Source organism: Rutilus rutilus (assembly GCF_951802725.1).
Source record: "Rutilus rutilus genome assembly, chromosome: 22".
Lineage (NCBI taxonomy): Eukaryota > Metazoa > Chordata > Actinopteri > Cypriniformes > Leuciscidae > Rutilus > Rutilus rutilus.
In genome coordinates, this window is record NC_140227.1 from 20159091 (window position 1) to 20180592 (window position 21502).

A 21502-nucleotide genomic window follows, 5' to 3' on the forward strand; every position below is an offset into this window, starting at 1 on the left:
CAATGTAACGGGTACCGTAGCAACGGCACCGTGGATAACAGATTAATTCCTGTAAAACAGGAGAGAAACGAGGAGACAGTGTTATCAGTTTCGAGCTCTCTGCAGTAATTTATTTTCTGAATTTTCTTCAGCAATCACATCTCTATTGTTAAGTATCATTGTATGTTTCACATATTATATGTTCAGTGTCTTTTTAACATTACAATGAATTTTCAGTGTCCATGTCAATGCAAAATCCATATTAAAATAAACCTCTTTCCACCAAATGCATGTTCACTTACTCTTCATGCTTGTATTTTATACTATTTATCAAAATGAAATGTAAAGACAATGGTAATATTCACCAGCTTTTTTTTAGATACTTAGAATCTTCCATTCACAGTATTTTATCAGTATCATGTTAATACAGTACTGCAAAATCATGCTCAGAACTCATAAAGTGATTAAAGTGTAACTTTTAACCTCGTTTTAAACTGTAAACATTTTTGTATAAACTCATTGAGCAAAAAATCTGTTAACATTACAAGCTCAAAAAAATATCTTCATGTACATATATATACACGGGGAAAGTGTGTGTTGAGCTGACTTGATCTCTCTGACTTGAATGTCTCTCGACCGTTACTCTGTAGGACTTTGCCCTCTCGTTTCAACTCATTTCAAACTAAATCAAAAACAGACCCTAACGAAGCTCATTTCACTAAAAACAGTTCACTCATATCTCACATACATTTCAGCATAGATAAATGCTACTTCTGAGGTGTTTTTATACAATTACCCACCTGTAAAACAGGAGAGAAACGAGGAGACAGTGTTATCAGTTTCGAGCTCTCTGCAGTAATGAAAAACCCGCGCAACTCACGCAGCTACAGTAACTCGTCACTCTACACTGCCCCTACTGGCCTGGAGCAAACACTACACAATTCACTTTAAGTCAGGAAAATTCACATTAAAAATAAAAGAATTGGGATACTTGTTTAAAAAAAAATATATATACAATCACTTGTTTCAAATAAAAGACAATAATTGTGAATATTCTTAAAACACAAATACAACACTTTTGTGGTCGTCACAACAACATACCGGTAAACAAATCAAAAATATATTTTAATTTAAAAGAAATCTCTGAAAAAAAACATCTCTCCAAAAAATACATTAATACAAAATTATTACATCGAACAACAAACATAATCTTTAAAAAACAATTTAAATGTCACAACACACTGGTAAATAAATCAAAAATATATTTTTATATATATTATCCCAGTTCAAACCCATGCCCACTTTGCCCATAAATGTACCATGCAGGACCCATATATGTGTTCCCAGTTCAAACCCATGCCCACTTGGCTCATAAAAATTATATGCAGGACCCATATATGCATTCCCAGTTCAAACCCATGCCCACTCGGCCCATAAATATGCCATTCAAGACCCATATATGTGTTCCCAGATCAAACCCATGCCCACTTGGCCCATAAAAATTCTATGCAGGACCCATATGTGTATTACAAGTTCAAACCCATGCCCACTTGGCCCATAAATATGCCATTCAAGACCCATATATGTGTTCCCAGTTCAAACCCATGCCCACTTGGCCCATAAAAATTATATGCAGGACCCATATGTGTATTACAAGTTCAAACCCATGCCCACTTGGCCCATAAATATGCCATTCAAGACCCATATATGTGTTCCCAGATCAAACCCATGCCCACTTGGCCCATAAAAATTCTATGCAGGACCCATATGTGCATTCCCAGTTCAAACCCATGCCCACTTGGCCCATAAATATGCCATTCAAGACCCATATATGTGTTCCCAGATCAAACCCATGCCCACTTGGCCCATAAATATGTCATGCAAGACCCATATATGTGTTCCCAGTTCAAACCCATGCCCACTTGGCCCATGCCTGTCCCTTATGGGGCCCATGTAATCAGCTCATATGGGCTTCCTATGTGGGACTCGTACTACAAAACCTACATGGGACCCACTGATTTCACCCAGCCAAAGCCCATGCCCACACAGTACCCATGGAACCCGTAGTTAACCCATCTGGGCCCCACGTGTCATTGCTGGCTGGGTGTACATGTCATATAAACACATATACCTGATTATAATAGTCTTGATCGACCTATATTTTGGGTTCTAGAAGTCTGAGTAAGACAGCTAGCATGTCATAATTTTGATTTATATAATCACCAATTCCGACTATAACTGAACATTCATTTATTTTAGATGATTTCTGTCCAAATTAGAGTAATTCTGGGTTAAAAAGTCAAGCAATAAAGTTAACATATTTTTGGATGGAATAGAAGACTGAAAAGAAATTATCATAAATCAAAACACAGATGAGTGAAAGCACTGTAAGAGTCTCATGGCCTATATTTTGCTATTGTGCCGTTGTCAAGGGCATGAATGGAGATTAATGAGTCCAAATGAGTTCAATTACTGTGCAGAATTGCAAAAAAATGCATCACTTCCTGTAGGGAAAAGCATAAAATAATATGCACCATTTATTCAAAAATATTTGAATACACCCCATGATGCTTTGCGTGAATTATGTGAGTAACTTCTGTTAAACTGTAAACAATCAGTGAAAGGCTTGCTCTATGAATGCAAAAATAATGACATTATTGTACTCACCCTTCAACCATAGAACATTTAAAGGAAATTTACTCACCCTCAAGTTACCAACCTTGGTTACCAACATTCTTCAAATTATCTTCTCTTGTGTTCAGAAGAAAGAAACTCATACAGGTTTGGAACAACATGAGGGTGTTAGGTGTGTGTTCACATTTGTAGTTCGGTTCGCTTGGTTTGTTTGGTTCGGACCAAAAAAAACCCATTTAGTAGTCCTGGTCCGCTTAGCGTTCAGATTGGCATTTTTATCACTGAACCAAAAGATACCGAACCTAAAGACATTCGGATACGGTCACAAACTGATTGGTCGGCTTTTATGATGTATTGCCCATTTTGCGACGGAACATACCGAATATCCAAAGCAATGCTGTGTGCTGGGCTAAACGTGCCCGTTGTATGACCATGCCATATGACCATATCGCACCAAAGTTCGGTTCAGACCCCATCTTTTCAGGGGTCTTGGTCCTTGGTGCGCACCAGGGTTCGGATGGCAGCGTTTACACGTTCAAATGAACCGCACTAACAGTGTAATCGCACTAGGGTTCGTTTTAATCAAACCAAACATGCCAAGTGTGAACACACCCAAAATGATGACAGAATTTTCATTTTTGGGTGAACTATCCCTTTAACAAATTACTACAACAGATCCCGAATAACACCAAAAGCTCGATTCTTTCCGCAGCAATATTACGGATGGGTTAAATATCACTGTAGCAGTATTTGTCTATATTATGTAACATACGTTGCCTTAATCAAAAATGTTCATTAACTTTAGCATTGAGGTATAACATTTCAAAGTGCTTTCCGTCATTTTGACACAACAAATATTGTATTTACCTGCTTTAGAAACATTCCAGTACACACTGCTAATAAAGGGATTAAGGGCCCTATCTTGCACCCAGCGCAACTGACTTTGTACACGGACGCATGTATCATTCCTATTTTGCACCCGCGCAAAGCGGACTTTTCCCTCCACAGATGCACGTCGGTTAACTAAGAAATACACTTGCGCTCCCCTGGGCGGTTCAGCGCAAAGAGGAGGCGTGTTCCGGCGCAAACGTTCCCTCATGCTATTTTACAGGTTTAGAAAACAATTGCGCGTTGCGCATGTTATTATATGCTATTTTAAGGGCGCATGCTTGGCCTTAATCAATGTAGCGTGTGCACAACGCGCATACACTTTGATTCTCTCATCTACACACAGACGCAGCAGTTATCATTTTTGCAAATCATACATTATTACCATAGATAGATAGATAGATAGATAGACATTTTATTATAAAAGCATACATCTAGCTTACACATTTACCCAAATTATCATACGCCTGTTTAACCGAAGTTAATTTGGGTGTGTTTCTCCATCCCCAACGTCCCTGACGAGAACGTCGGTCTCCTCGGCCTTGAACCGCTCCTGTCGTGCGCCTGGCAAATCCGCCGTTATAATAGGAATCCGCTTTAGAACAAGCGCGCCTGCTCTTAAAGGGAATGTGAGATGTCGCTCTGATTGGTTTATTTCACGTTACGCCCAAACCACACCTATGAATAATGAATCTACTTCAGACCAACCCCTTTTAGATTTGCGCCAGGTGCAAGAGTCATTTATCCCGCCGGGAAAATAGCAACAGCGCCAAGACCCGCCCACAAAGTTACTTGCGCTTTGCGCTTTGACACTTGCGTTTCAGATCGTTAAAATAGGGCCCTAGAAGTGAAAAGGGGAGATAATTACATTTTAAAGCACCCATGTGAAAACAAACCTGGAAAGAGAGGATTTGGGGAGAAAACTTCCAGTGCATTCCAGTGAATCATTCATGGGATATATCGTAAAATAAATCGGGAGAGCAGACCACAAATGCTCAGTATATGTTGTCTTCTTCATACGTTACAGCAGAATACAAAGAAAAAAAAGGAAATAATTAAAAGGAAAAGAATGCAGCGACTGAAAAAGCTCTTGCCATAGATTTTCTTGTGATACCATATCATATTATTTGTAGCGCAATCTTACTATTAAAAATGACTTGTTTCAGTGGAAGTTCTTTTGAGTGGAAGTTTCCCAAACCAGAAGTGCCTGCCATAATTCAAAACAAAGTAGGTTTGTCATTTATTTTGAATATGCTAATAATAACATGTATACAGAAATACTCCAATAGCTGTTGAGTACGTCAACCTCTTTTTCTCAAGAAACGTTCAACCAGAATATATATCTTAACTGGAAAATCATGTGCATATAAACATGGTCAATGTGCTACCGTGGGCGTACTTGTAATCATATCCTTATTGTGCATGTTTTTTTGCATGTGTTTGTGGTTGTCTGAATGTATAAATGTGTGAGGGGCCAAGTATCTCCACACCCCCTCGAACTCTCTCATTACAGTTTCCTCCTGGCACTGTGGGCCCCTCTCTCTGTGCCACACTGTTATCTGTCCAACTGTCTGTAGACATGGCTGGAGGGGACAAGCAGTCCAGATCTGTCCATCTGCATGTCCCTATGGCCCCTCAAATCCCTACTTAAGAGGGGACATACGACGACCTTCTGTGGAGAACTGAATTCAGACCAATTTACACACATTTTCTTCTTTGACTTAACTCAACCCACCTTCTATAGTCCTCTAATGAGAAAATATGTTGGAAATACTCCTATTTTTATACCCGAAGACATGTTAACTAGTGCAGAATCCTTCTGGTCTGCTAAATCCGTGCGTGTAGATGCTGACTCATTCTAATAGGCTGCCGTATCTCCAACAGCGAGGGCAGAAGCAGGTCAGAGAAACAGCATAATGCAGCACAGCACTGGAAAAACTGGGTCTTTTCATCCAATCCATGTTTGAAAGTTCACAGAACCAAGTCAGCCAAGCCTAACATGGCTTTTTCGCTCTCTGTCTTGCTCGCCTGCCCCCAATCACCCCTAGAGAGTCATTCAGATCTTTAGTTTCCACTCACCTTCCCAGAAACAGCCTCTAATCATTCCATCTCCTGCTTATCACCGCATAATTGGAGGTACAGCAATTAGTGAGCTCTAATTGATCCGAGTATGGACAACACGGGACTGACGCTGCAGTTTAGCATAGGGCTAATTCTCATCCCATCCGCAAGCCTGTGCAAGAGAGCGCTAGATAAATCAGCATGGAAAGAACAGCACATTTCACTCTCCGAAAAGTGGCTCAAATGCGCACCATTATCGGCACATTCCCTCGTACCAGCCACTGGAAAGCAGGGTGCAGTGAAATATAAGAGTCCACTTATTCACACTGTAAAACAGCTATCTGCTTAGCCAAGCACCTAGGGAAATTCAATAAGTTGTTCCAGAGATGAGGCTTGGCTTTTACTGGACAAAGATTTTCTGAGCATCCATCACAGAGCCGCACAGACGAACTAGTCTGCCGATACGAGGCACCAGACGGGGGAGTTAAATGAATGGTATGCACTCTCAGCAGGCCCTAAAATTAAAGTGAGACATTGTTGGGTCAACCTGGCATGTTGTATTTTTTTTTCACACATGTACTTTTTTGCTCAGAGAGCACTATTTGTTAGGGCCTCGGGTTTGGATTGCTGTATACTGTTGGAAGGATGCCTTAAATCCTGTGTGAAAGCCATTGCCTGTAATCCTGCTAATCCTCTCAGGTGTGGCGTTACTCACAGGAAAGTATAGCTTATTGGTGATGGGGAATCAAGGCCAGGGCATCTATTAAACATCCACCGGGGGACATGTGCGAGCAGAGTCAATTTAAACCATTTAAAACTGTGCACCTTTTAGCTTATTTTTACTTTATACAGCTTTTGCATTGGTATTTGTTATCGTAGTCTTACAAGGGAAGTAGAAGCCCAATGATTAGATACAGAGGAAGATCCCATCTTGAATTATCCCCTTGGCACTTCTTAGTTCCTCTGAGCCCTTGGGCACTGTTGGAAATCTCAGAAGCGAAGACCAGGAGACTTGGATGTATCTTCAGCAGGATTCTTTATTGAGAAGAACACATGCTGTTGGTATCTGCAGTCATCAAGTCTAACTAAGGCAATAATACAGTGTAGTTATATACATGTTAGAGGGCAGTACTTCGAAATGGAGACAAAGCACCTGGGTAGGTGTAAAGCATGCAAATAAAGCATGCAAATGAAGTGAACAGCAATCGCCACCCGCCCGTTTCACCAGTCCTAATCCAATCAACATAACTATGCAAAGAAAAATCCACACGTAGAGGTTTGCATTCACATTTAACTCAGGTATATAGGAAGAACAATGGTCACCAATCCAAAGAATGTGAAAGAGGCACCAAGAACCGTTAAAGACAAAAAAGGTAATAGTCTCAGTAACCTGGTTAATTTGACTTACAATGAAAGGGATAGGACTGGCAGAGATATTTTGACTATCAAATAAAGTATGCATTAAAGTATGTAATCCTACAGCACTTAATCTCCATTTACTCTGGATCGGATTTCCTCAATTTTGGGTTATTTAGGACAGATATGCAAAACAAAAGTCCAAGGTTGGCAACTGGCTGTAATAGGCGAAGTTCAACTTCAACCTTCAAAGATTTGTATTATTTTATTAGTCAATATTGTATATTTAATTGTGCATGCTTAATTTACATTTAGATGACTTTTCACATCCAACGCTTTAAACTAAACACAAATAATTGAATAACGCTAGTAACCGTTTTCTTTAGTAAATTTCAAAATGCATTTTTCTTGCTACACATTTTAATGTTGTGGCGCCTAAATTTACTTTTAGCATTATAAACAATTGTTTATAGTGTTTTCATTTACTCAGATTTTATTCAGAGTTATGTATAAGTCATGAACCAAAGCAATAATTTGTTTAGTAGTTTGAGAGCACAGGGAGACTGAATCTATTACGTCATTCACAGTGCTTTATAGGAGTGACCGGGCGGCGGGCACTAAAGAGTTCTTTCGTCAGGAATTGTCAGGAACTGCTCGTCTCAGTTCTCTGATTGGTGGAGATTTCCTTGCAGACTCATGGGTAATGTAGTTTTTCATCAGGAATTGATAACGCAGGCTGATGGCTTCTACAAAAACAAATACCAAGATAGACATCATCTATCATAATCATGTAGTAGCGCATTATATTTGGGATCATTACACAAACGTACACAGGTTTGTTTATTCTGCCTCTCTCATGAAGAAAGGATATGGAAATGTTATTTGTTGTCACTAAATATTATAAAGTGTAGTTTGTGGCCGGTTTACAATGTATTTGATTGAGTTTGATTGACATTTTTCAGACTGTGCACAAGAGTGGAAAATGCCATAATTTGTGGTCATGATGATTTAAACATCTGACTGGGGCAGATGGTTAGAATGGTTAGAGAGTCAGACTAGGAACCTGAAGGTTGTGGGTTCGATTCTCAATACCGGCAGGAAATGACTGAGGTGATCAAGGCACCTAACCCTGTAATCGCTCTCAGTGCGCCACAGCAAAAGTGTGTGAGTCCACAATTTGCAGTGTGTGCGTGTTCTCTACTCGCTGCTCCTAGTGTGTGTGCACTAACTTGGATAGGTTAAATGCAGAGGACAAATTCTGAGTATGCGTTACCATCCTTGGCCTTCAAGTCATGTCACAAATGTTGGCCATGGTTGATGGCCATGTGGCTCTATGTTAGGAGAGATTACACAACTTGTGCCATATGGAAGTCTTTGCTGAAGTTTTGTTGACTAATCAAATGGCCCTCATTAAACTTGATAAAATGAACATGGTTCCTTAATGAATAAATGTGAGAACAGTGCGTTATTGAATTACAACGATAAGGATATTTCAGTTCACACAGTTACTGGCCATTTTCAGTTGTGTAGGCTTAAAGCATCTAAAAAAGGTTCTTGTGTTTGTTAGTGCTAAAGCATTTTCATGTGTCACATGAGCTGGCTGTGTGTTTGCATGTAACGTGCTGTCAATTACACATTGCTGCTGCAACCTTTCATGCCTGTGCGCTTTGACCACAAGAACATCTGCATCCTTTCTGAAACTCACGTCAGAGACAGAGTGGGAGAAACCCGCAGCGTTAAACAGACACACATGACGGGTCTATGTTAAATGCATGTTAGAAAACTTGTATCTACATATGGACAACTTGCTTATGCTACATATGCTTAATCCATACTAATTGAATTTATAAAAGTAGCTTTATGCGCATACATGTAATTGTTTTGACGTGCATGGAAGCTCTTTAAAATCACACAGACAGACAGAAAGGCTGATTTAAAGCCGTTTATTGATGAGGGTGTCATTACACTGAGTCCACCAAAACAACAAAATGTGCTGCTCAGATCTACCATCATTATGTACACAAAAGTGCTTTCATCTCTATTTGTGCTCAGTAGCAATGAGGAATAGAGATACTACAGCACACTATGGAAGCAGACATGCACATGAATTAGCTAATGCTAATTGTCCAAAACTATGTTCTGCTAACATCTTGAAGACTCCTGTTTATTGAAAGTTATTTTTCCTTTTTTATTGCTGTGCAGTGAAAAGAATGACTAACAATCACAATCTATGATGCACAAACCTACTGAGAGTTGTGCAGAAATATCATTCTCTAAGCCTAGATTACAGCAAGAGTTCAGCCAAAAATCTAAAATTCCTGTCATAATTTACTTACCCTCATGTTGTTCCAAACCCTTAAGACTTTCTTTCTTCCATGAAACACATAAGGAGAAGTTTGGAAGAATGTTGACACAGTTCTAGTCCACACAATGAAAGTAAATGGGGACTAGGAGTTGTCAAGCTCCAAAACCAACAAAAAGCATCAAAAGATGCTTTACTTAACATCTTGCTTGAACCCCCATGGTCACCATTCACTTTTACTGTATGGAAAAAAGCAGCTTAGCCATGTTGGAAAAACTACTTCTGTGGAACACAGAAGAAAAGACTCCTTTGTTTAAGTCTGAAGGATTTTTTGGGGGGGGGTGAACTATCCCTTTAAGAGCATGATGATAGCACCAATACAAACATAACAACATCATTTCTGCATGTGTTAAATAACTCTTAGACTCGAACACCACACATTGTCATACTATATGCATATGTCTCTGTGTGTCAGCGAAACAGTGTTTGCTGCTCAGATCAAGCAGATGCTGTGGTCATTCATGCAAAGGCAACAAAATCTTTTGATTCAGTGTAATCATGTACAGCATGACTTTGGTTGACCTGGATGACAGTATAATGTAATACAGTGATTTCAGTTGAAACATCCATTCAAACAACATAATGGAATAAACATCACTTAAGTTGCTGGTTTTGCGACCATTCAGTCATCTTCTGATTGCATAAGGAATAAATAATTAAAAAAAAACGAATGGAAAATAACAACCTAGTATTATTTCCTCTGGAAGCACTCATCTAACTATGAAAAATGGTAAAACAATGTATTTTGAGGCAACATGGTCATAGTTTGGCCATCTTTTGATTCTGGTGAGTGCTTTAGCTGATGACTATTATTATTTTTCACAAGAATTTCATATCATTGTCACATTCCAAGATGATCATAGGGGATCTGACATAAGATTTCTCACCTAACAGTACAGCCTGTAATAGCTGAAACAGCACCATGCTGAGATTATAAATTAGCTCTGAGCCTGAAATCAGTGTTGTATTGGGAGTTATTTGGTTTTGTTGCAGAACAAACCACTGCGTTGGTCTGTGGAGTCTTCTGTGATAGATCAGCTTAGTGCCATGCAAATTCTTCAGTCCTGAAAGGGAAGACTGGGCCCATGTTTTGTAATAAGACTCCATTGGTGGCAATCACTGATTATGGCAGCAGGTTTCTTACAGACATGGAAATGAGGAAGCGCATGCTCCGCATATGACAGGTTTAGCAAAGCGGAGTCTGGCCTGTGTGAAATTAGCATTGCCCTTGGTTTTCTATCGCACAGAATACTCTTCATTAATCCCCAGCCAAGAAGTAGGAGGTGCCGACCAGATGGGTATTTTTACATTGCTTCAGTTATATACGGCTTTCTGCATTTATCACTTTGACACTAATTTGCCTGAGCCCATCTGTGATGTGTCGTTCCTATTTTCTGGTGCTCTTAGTAAATAAATAAATGACACCGTCTATGAAATAAAAATAAAACATTTACTAAATGATCAAATATACTGGCAAAGTATAAACGTAAAGCACCCATTTTTAAGACACATTTAAATAACGTTTTATTTACAGCCAAAAAATGCACCCAGAAGTATTGTGGAATTTTAAAATATTTAATATTTAAAAAGGTACAACTTTGCAGATTGACCTTTGATGCTACATACAGTTCTTTTGCAGATCATCAACAATGACATACAATGGCCAAACAGAGTGCATCTTAGTAATGGCTGAATCAAAGCAGATCCACATTGGGCTGATGTTTTTAGTCCTGAGTCCGTTTAATTGACTGCTGGTGTTTGGTACGGTATTGGTTCAGTGTATGACCTGATATTATTCAAGATTGTATGGAGACAGATTTGATTGGCATACGTCTTAATGCAAAGACTCGTTCCTGTGTGATAACTTCAGGTGTGGCGAGCCATTTCACAATTTCAGTAGTGCAGAATCCGCTAAAATAGTGAATGTATCGTTTTCCTGAAATCATTTCCCTGATGATTGCTGAAGGCCTAAGCCTTTTGTTTTACCTATTCACAAATCCTTATTTATGACACATGCAAACTTGAGTTTGGTTTTTCATAATACAAATGACCTTTTTGTATTACAAAAGTAATTCCATCCAGCCTCACAAAGAAACTGAAGTTTCTAGTAGCTTGCGTTATTACTACAGTTTCTACAATTTTGAGCATTTAAAATGCCACCGTTTCGGTTTTAAAGCACTAAATCTTTCTGCTCTATACATATATGTTGACGAAATGTTTTTACACATTGAAAATTGTGTTTTATGAATGAAGGCATCGTATCAAAGCCGTGCCCATCTTTCCTATCGGTCCTCTTGTGTTTAACGCCATTTCCCTTTTAAGTTGAGACACATATACCTGAATTACATGTGTAGTTTGACCACCGAATGTGGCATCGATCTAAAATCCACTTGATAAAACTAAGATTTTTGCAAACTATCATGGTCTAGAAAAAATACTGGTTGTACAGAACTAGTTCAGTCAACTCTTTCCTACAATAAGGAAACACATCAAGATGGAGGCTGTTTATGCCTCTGTGGTCAGTGTGACAAAAGTAGTCATTATGCAGTCCAAACAGTGAGGTTAAACCAAGAGCAAACACACATCAGGTCCCTTTCCTTTTGTGTTCCCTCGCTTTGCGGTTTGCACAGCATGCTGCTGCATCTTCACAGGACGTCGGGAATCGACGAGGATTAACAGTTTATGTAAGATACGAACTGCAGGGTTTGTTGTCCCTTCTCTGACAACTGTTGGTGGGAGGTAAATAATGCCGGTCTCCCGGTCACCAACTGAGCTGAAATTAATAAGAGCATTTGGGTGAAAGAAAAGAGGACGGATCCTGTTTTGAGAAATCGGGGCATTCTGTCACTTCGGTTGGCTTCGGATGGTTTCTCCGGGAGAGAAAGAGACGCTCACAAGCACACACAGATCATCACAGATGAATTACCTACGGGAGGCACTAGGACCTAGACAAACGATCCCTGAGAGAGTCAATGGGGGCCAGCTGGCAGACACAGATTTCTAGCCCTGATCGGGGCAGCTGCAGCCAGACTGCAGACATGACATGCATTTCAGTGAACCGGTGCAAGAGCCCCCCCTCGTACCCCTCCCCACCCCGGCAGACGCTCGGTACGCACAGAGTCCGACCCCTGCATAAAAGCTGCTGCCTGCATGGACAGATGCACAGTTCCCTGAAAGAACCAATCCCAACCCCCAAACCCTAACCTTATCCCCCTTTTGTCCATAGTCCAAACAGTTCAGGCACACATTGACGCGCACACACACACACACACACACACACACAAACACCTGCATGCAGGGCCAATGCAGAGCTGCCTTTAAATCACATGTGTGTCTTAACGTCTGTGGCAATGGCAAGGTGATGAAAGTGCTATTACCTAATTAACGAAGAGGATATGAATTATGTGTCTGCAGTGATTTCCTCCGCAAGGTTACTGATGCTTTACTGTAAGTGCTGCATGTTTTAATAAATGGTTTCAGTCATCATTTCCTTTTCATAATTTTCCAGTCCCAGTCTTTTAGAATATGAATGTACCAATACTGTCAGTGGACCTTTATATTTGTGCACATTGAAACGTCTGGTGGAAATTGTTTTTGAATTAATAATGATTAAGAGTTTTCATTATGCTGTTATTAAAGCGCTTGTTCAGCCAAAAATGAAATTTGTCACCATTTACTCACCTTTTTGTTAAGATATTTTGAAGAATGTTACAGTGTTTTTTCTTCACACAATGAAAGTCAATGGTGTCCAGTGTTGTTTTGGTCCCCATTGACAATGGACGTATGAACAAAAACAATTGACACATTCTTCAAAATATCTTCTTTTGTGTTTCGTAAAAAAGTAAGTCATATAGGATGTAAATGATGACAACATTTAAATTTTTGGGTGAATTGTCCATTTAAATCAATACAGGTTTTTGCTTCTAACTGCTGCACATCAGATACTTGGAGACATTAGCTTTCAGTTTAAAACATTTATCGAAACAGCTGGTAAAACTTAGTCCTCTGTCTCTAAGAAATACACCCAGCTTCCTCTGAAGTCTTGAACAAGATCTGAATGTCTTACTCTCTTGAACAGCTCTGCAAAGCCCTGTGTGTCTGTTAGCTAAACCAACAAGATGTGACATGCTTGGAAAGTAAAGCAATAGCACTTACGGGATTCATTGAGAAAAATAAACACATGGAAAAAGGAATTGTCCAAGTACAATATGGACAAAATATTTTAGAATTGGCAGCTATGCAGGCATGACCACATTACAAAGGGCTCAACTTCAGTAGGTGAACACTAGGTCTGAGATACTGGGCACAAGCAAGTCCCCAGAAATCATTTCATTCACCTCTGGAGTGCAGTAATCTGGGAAGTCAAAATGGGATCCTGAGTTGGCATGAAATGCTTCAAAGTCCTTGTCCAGAGCAGAGCAGTCCATGGGCATACTGTTAGAAATGATATGCAAGAGTTCCTCGTCCAGTTCCTCATCTGAACAGGCTGATGACACCAAAGAGGAGGAGCTGGTTGAGGTCGGTGTGGAGGATCTTCCAGGTGTCGACCCTTGTGGCTCGCTCATCGTGGAATCCGGGGGAGCCTGGCACTCACTGTCTGAGAGACTCTGGATGCTGCTGGTTTGAGAGATGGGCACTTTCACTCTGAGCTCAGGAACTGGTTGCTGGTCCTCAGAGGGAATGGTGGCCTGCTGGTGAAGGACAAAGTGACTTGACGGGTTGTGATCGTCTTGCAGAGTCACTGGGCTTTCTAAGTTTACATCCATCGTGTCGTCATCGCTCATGCTCTCGCTGTAGCTCTTGTATTTATTGCCATTGAAGTTCATTTTATGCTTGGTAGAAGTAGGTTTGATCTTTAGCCCTTTGCAGGAGAGCCCACTAGATCTTCCTGAATGGGGCTTGCTGGATTTCATAGGAGACTTCTCGCCAAGTTTCACAGGGGTAGAGCACTTGCTCTTTTTCCTGGGCCGGTACTTGTAGTCAGGATAGTCAGCCATGTGCTTTAGGCGCAATCTTTCGGCCTCTTTGATGAAGGGTATCTTCTCATAATCGGGCAGTAGTTTCCAGCGCTTTCCGAGGCGCTTTGAAATCTCAGCATTGTGCATGTCAGGCCACTGTTCCATAATCTTCCGTCTCTCAATCTGGGACCAGACCATAAAAGCGTTCATTGGTCTTTTGATGTGCCCAGTTGGAGTTTTGCACCAGTTGGGATCTTTGTTAGAAGGTACGTGTCCAAACACCTCAGAATCGTCTTCTGCGGCCAGTCCCACAAACACCTCTCTGGTAGAATTGCTGTCCATGACTGACAAGTATTTGTGGGTTCTTTGCTGAACCATGATGCAGCGCTGAGTTCTATTCAGTAGGTTCCCTAGAGTCATCCATGACAAGACACTCTAAGATGCAGCAACCCATCAATTCCTGCTTTTATCCTGAAATAAATGCAGACATGTCTTCAGTGACCTCTTATAAACTTCATTTGTTAAATACAAACTTTCATTTTTCCAAGACAACAGATTTAAAAATGTAATGTTTTTTATAATATTTGTTGATAATGACATAAATCTTTAAATGTCATTTGAATCAGTTTCATATGAGACTCTACATGTGTGTGTGTACTATTAAAATATATAGTAAATTAAAGTAAATTAAATGTCTGTGTGTGTGTGTGTGTGTGTATGTGTGTGTATATATATATATATGTATATATATATATATATATATATATATTATATTATATATATATATATACATACACACACACACACACACACACACACACACACACACACACACACACACACACACACACACAAACAGTATCTTTTTAAATATGATTAAAATGTACTTACTATAGAAATGAAGACAGCTTCTGCTAACTGTGCACAATCACTTGCTCTCCTCACATAAGCATCTCCTCTGCTGTAGCAGTTGTGGTGGAAGTAAAAAAAAAAAAATCTCCAGCGTCTGCCTGCTGTTTTATCACTCTGTCCTGCATGCGGACCCTCTCTCTCAGACGCTCTCTATCCTCTCAGTCACTCTCCCTATCCTTGTCTGCCGTTTCTCCTCCCTGCTCCCTCTTTGTAGGGACACCCCCCCCCCCTCGTCTGCTGTTTTATAAACCCACACTGTAAACAGCTCAACCTTACCAGACACAGTCTCCTCCCCTTCCACCCACCGCTCTCTGTCGTGGTGCGTGTGTTTGTGTGCATGTGGGTGTGTGAGTGTCAAGGATGGGGGGGTGAAAGTTTCCATGCAGTGAGGCACAGCTACAGTGCAAGCGGATGGAAAGAGAGAAAGAGATGCTAACTGAAGAGGTGTTAAATGCTACCAGCAAAAACTTAAATTAGGACAAGACCTTCAAGGCAGTCTGGCACATGTAGAGTCATGTATTCATGAAGTCTGTGTGATGTATTTCTCGATTTTCATAACTGGAAGTAGCACACTTGCAGGCATGCCTTCAGTGTTGGCATTTTTATGTGTATTTTAGGTATCTGTCACAATCCGTGCACTTTTTTTTATATGAACACCAAGATTTTAGGTTCAAATGTATGTGAATATGTAAGTGAAAGTGTTCATTTTAAATTCTCTAACAATAATTTTCTCCACGTTTTTACGTTTTATTTTTGGACGTTTAACATTATTTACATAATAATTATTATTACATATCAGTTTTCTGTGTTATAGACCTCATTTAACAGCAGAGCCATCTTTGATTTTTAACGGGAATGAAAGCAAGGCTGTGAGGGATGGACATACATCTCTTCAGTGGGTTGTACTGTTATTTAATCTGTTTTGGGGTTGTTCTACTGAAAAAAAAAAACACTGAAAAAATGTCTTTCCAAGAAATTTCAATAGACAAAAAAACTCTATAAAAAAAAAATAAGTGATCAAGGAGCTTTATATAACTTTTAACCGTGGATGCCATTGAAAGTAAGTCTATCCCTCACAGTGCAGCGCATGACAAGGTTTTATGGGCGATATAAATATCTAAAAGTAAAATATCTAAAAACAAAGAAATTGTTACTCACCTATAACACAAAAGCCACAAGCACAACAACAATATAAAATAAAAATGTTTTACAGGTGCAAGCGTAGGCTTAGGCTTCCCCTGCCTGCTGCTGCTTCTGATTGCTTTAAGCTGCCCATAACTGCTGATCTAGGATCAGTTTTCTACGTAATAATAGAATATTGGTGAAACAGATTTTGCAACTGATCCAGTGCTCATCTGTGTTTGCGCTCTGGAAAGGTTTTCTATTTACAACACATTTTTGCAGCATTAAGCAATGTAGCTAATCTCAAACAACTGTTCATTTCTTGAACGCAATGACCGGAGGTGTTTAAGTTAGAATCCACTCACCTCTCAAAACGCCAGAGTTTTTGTTCAGTGCTGAGTTATGCATGCTCATGACTGGCATACTGAAAGATTCGTTGTCTAGTCAGCGTCATTGATTATAATGGTACTTTGTGAGATCGGGATAAACTAAAACGAGTGACAGCTTTTTAGTGATTATAAAGGGAGTAGTTGTAGCCTATTTTTGCTTTTCTGTTACAATTAACAGTGGGTTGTGAATGTAGATGCTTTAATTACAAATAATTCATCGGGAGCGTTTATGCTAAGATGTATAGGTTTTTGTTAAGCGGCCTAACTTTCATGGAAATTTCATGGACATACTGAAAAAAACTATTATTTTATCGGTGGGCAGGAACGGGACAAAACATGAATGTGGGAGTGGAAGAAGGTAACATATATTTTTGCTTGAGCGAGACAGACCTCTACATCCTCACTTTCATAACCGCCAAAAGGTTTATTGGATATAGTCTAGCAGCGTATAAATATTGGATATAGTCTAGCATTGCTTATTTCCTCTGTTTTTATTTTAAGATTTTCTTTGTCATTATTAAATGTATTCTTTAGAAAAATAAATGTCCATTTTTCATAGTGTACATTATACTTTTGTGATGGCTAAATTCATTTTTTTATGTTTATTTTTTAAAACGAAGTTGTACAGAATTTTAATATTAACCATTTATTGGTTATCGACCATAACATGAAAATAATTCTCAGCTTAACAATATCACACAGAATTGTAATATTTGTGCATATCTAGTCAAAACTATTCATTTTACAATAGAATATTATGCCACACTCATGCAACTCATAAAGTATTTTACGCAAACTTCCTTTTTTTTTTTTTACTATATAAAGATAAACATGTATCATCACTAAAATGTCATGGATTAGATGCTTGTGATAAATTGATGGCTGAATGGAAATGGACAAAGAGATAAATTATCTGCAATCTATATTTTTCTTAATCTTGGACAATGATGCAGTGGGCACTGTCTTTTTCTAGTGGCTTCACACATCAATTTCTTCTGTAAAGTAAAATGTCAATGAAGGAGCATGGGGAATTCAGAACATCTAATAAGCCTGCCTTCGGAATCTTAAACGAGAAGATCTGAAAGCATATGTGACTGTCCTGGTATGACATCATTACGTCTTTTCACAAAATTGACGATTAGAATGAGCTATCATCATCTGAATAGATACAGCCACTAATGCTTCAGTGAAATATGTCAGTCGATCCATATGGTCAGCGTCACTGCATCAATAAGCTGTTGCATCAATACACGCTGAAATGGCCCAAAACAGTTAATTAAAGCAGACTGTCACTAAAGTGCCAATAATGGCAATATACATTTTGTAATCAATGAAGGGCGGTCGTCAGAACCCGAGGCCTGAAGTGCAAGCTTGCATTTCTCTGGTTATTTCCATATAATGGGCAACTGTCCAAAATCTTGTCTGCCAAATTATATATTCCCATATAGTCATGCATCAGTCGACTCATGTAATTCTGATATAGGTGTACGAGCCAGGTTTTTTCGTTCTCATCGTATTCTCTGAATCAGCAAAAAAAATAAAAAAAATATAATCCAATTACAGATATGTTTGCACGGCCTATTGTGTCAAGTTCATAGTGAACATCAGTCCATTGAGACCTCTTAACAGTGTCAATATGTCCTCCAGCACTTAACGTAATGATCTGGACCATGTCACTGTGTGTCAGACATATTCGTTTGACAAATAAAACTGATATTAGCCAGAACGATTTGGGGGGAGGGGTGTTAAACGAAAAAAGACAACAACACTATCACCCACCGACCTAGTTCAGACCCTGGCCAAATCCCCGGCCAGACCTAGACACCTCATCTAATTACGGAACGGGCAGAAAGGGGAGGATTGGACCCCCTGAGCAGGATGGGTGTCTGTCTGGCTGATAAGGACGGGGCCTCCTCCTCTTCCGTACCCGTCCTGAGCGAGCGAGCGTTAGAGCGGGACACAGATAGATCATCTTTCAGGGATTAGCGGGCAGAGGGAGGAGGGCACCGCTTGATCTCACTGCTGCTCCAGTTTCTGAAAAAGAGGGAGCAGTGATGCCACCGCAATGCTGAATGAACCTGGAGGACGCATGCTGGAGCACCTCATAACACTCTTTTGCATTCTTTGTTTTTAAAGCAGGTTATTTTGCCTAATCTATCAGCCCCTGTGGTAGAGGACATGTAAAATGGTAGCGCGGAAACAGTAACATGCGTGTCACATGTATGAGTGTTTCCTAAAGAACTTTACAATTTTGTACTACTCTGGATCTCTGGATGTTGCATCATGATATCATTATCGTCGTTTGATTAGGACATTTTTCTGGTATTGTCAAACAATATGTAATGTAAAAAATAACATTTGAGCTTAATTCCATAGAAATATGTATTTGTATATAGGGTCAGTAAGATTTTTCAATGTTTTTGAAAGTAGCTTATGCTCAGCAAGGCTGCATTTCATTGTTCAAAAATAGTGAAAATAAGTATAATTTTAAATACCTGCTTTCTATTTTTTATATATCTGTCACATGATCCTTCAGAAATCATTATAATATGCTGATTTGGTGCTCAATAATTTCTTATCATCATCAGTGTTGAAAACAGTTGGGCTGCTGCTTAATATGTTTTTATAGACGTAAAAATCCCAGATTTTTTTTTACAGAATGTTCAAAAGAACAGAATTAATCTTTTTTTTGTAACAATGTCATTTATTCAGTCATTTCTCACTTTTGATCAATATGATGAATCCCAGCTAAATAATTTCAGTTACACTTTTTTTTAAGGTTTCCTTGTTACAGTGTAATTATACATTTAAGTATTGAGTAATATTAATTAACAAAATTAGGGTTAGTTGGTTTAGGGTTAGTTTCATATAATAATGCATAATTTACTGTTATTACTACAGTAAGTACATGTGACAAGGACGCTGTAAAATAGTGTGCGCTATCTTCATCACATTTATTATATTTTTTCACTAAACCTGTTGTTTTTATTATTTAATGTGTTTTAATAAATCTGTAATGAAAACTAGTTTTATTACAGCTGCCATTTGATTGTTTATATTTCAACGATTAATTGAAGTAGAAATATAAATATACCTTGATATAAAAACTGCCTTATGTGCAATTTAAATGTTTACAGTATACTTGTATTTACGTATACTGTATGTATATATACCTTCCTTGTGTTGGTCCTAGTTAAACGGTTTCTCCATTGTACAGCTGTGCTTGTGTATTTGTTGCTCTTGTTGTATGTGGAAATCTGCAGTGGACATGTTGTGGTGCGCATATGAAATGCAAAGGCCGGATATGAAATTGATATGAAAAGGCTTTTTAGAGTAACTCTGTAGTTGAACACTATTGACACACAAGCATCCTCCTCCATGGTCAGTGGTGGTCCTGCAGCGGGATGTAAGTGTGTGTTTGTTTGTTTTGGGGCTTGAGAGATTACGCATTACATCCTTGCTTGCACTGGCAGACACAAGTCAGAGAGACTTTAGCCTGTCTAACCCCCTCCTCCTTTTCCTGTGCTGGTAACCTTTGGCTTTTTTTCAGACAGAAGCAAGAGAAATGAACGTGAACTCCTAATCTCCCAGTCTACAACCCCTGACCCGTTTGAGAATTCTCCCCTGCCCCCCTCGGCCATCCGTTTCTGAGAATAGAAACTCAGTCTGAACTCGAACAGAGATGACAGATTAGTGCGGAGTGTATAAATCTAATCTCCCTAGAGGAGAAAAGATGAATATTCCTGATTGCCCCAAAACCCAAATCAAATCAAACTGTTATATCATACAACCACACTCATACATCAGTACCTCATCTAGTTTTGGCTGGTTTACTGTATAGAGTCTATTTAAACAGTCATAATCTGTGATGCTTTCAGACAATTCTTAAATCTTGTTTCTTTCTAAGCTGGTTTGATAACTCTATTTACAAAATGGTGTTTGTGGATGCAATTCCATTACGGAGCAACCATGTTGTGTAACATCACCAGATGGTGAATATAAACATTAATCGACAGCTTGTAGCTTCGGAAACTCAATAAGACATGTTCCATCTACACAACAGCAGTTGTTGTGCAGATATCAGGGATGGAGATGTTCAGCGCAATTCTACTTTGTATGTATATTATAAGAATCAGTCTGCCATCTGAAAGGATGATCCTTGCTCTACTACTGCTCCCCCTGTTCTGTCCAATCACAGGCCAGGATTCTGAGGGTCAAGCCTCTCCCGAGGGGTCAGTGACTAAGTGGGGCGATAGAATGAGATAAATAAAGGGGATCCGGACTGTGTGCAGTGGCAGTGACAGGCCAGGACCTTAAAAGGTTGCATCTGAGCACTTTAGAGAATCACGTCTCCTCTCCCCCATGAACCCTCAACCATCGTAGCCCACCCTTGCTGTTTCCTTATTCATAATAGAGAGGGTCAATTAGTATTGTACCACTGTTATTAAGAACTAAGAAACACACGTAAACATCCACATTAGCGCACTTTTTGGTTGTCTGATAAACATGAATTGCTAAATTATGTTACTCCAGACTTAGGGCCCGTCCACACGGAGACGCGTTTCGCTGTATACGTATAAATTTTTTATCGTTTTGGCGTTTCGTCCACACGGATCCGGCGTTTTGGGAGACTGAAACCGCTATTTTTTGAAACCGGGTCCCAAAGTGGATAAATCTGAAAACGACACCCTTGCGGTTTCGTGTGTACAGCCAATCCGTATATTTTGTGAAACGATGATGTCATCACATCACGTGTCGTCTGTGTCACGAGTAACAGCAACAACAATAATGGCGGACTTATATGATTGTATTCGTGCTGCAGAAGCTACTAAGCCTACTAG

At 39.4% G+C, this 21502-nt stretch overlaps 2 protein-coding genes across 2 annotated transcripts in view; one reads left to right on the forward strand and one right to left on the reverse strand.

Moving 5' to 3' along the window:
* pnp4a (purine nucleoside phosphorylase 4a) overlaps window positions 1–21502 on the forward strand; it is a 103404-nt gene that overhangs the window by 46090 nt on the left and 35812 nt on the right. The gene's annotated exons all lie outside the window — the stretch shown is intronic.
* Window positions 10835–15396, reverse strand: sox12 (SRY-box transcription factor 12). The gene is made up of 2 exons (XM_084395438.1): window positions 15130–15396; window positions 10835–14709 (listed from the first exon to the last, which is right to left on the reverse strand). The coding sequence occupies exon 2, from the start codon at window positions 14656–14658 to the stop codon at window positions 13552–13554; it is 1107 nt and encodes a 368-aa protein (XP_084251564.1). The 5' UTR covers window positions 14659–14709; window positions 15130–15396; the 3' UTR covers window positions 10835–13551.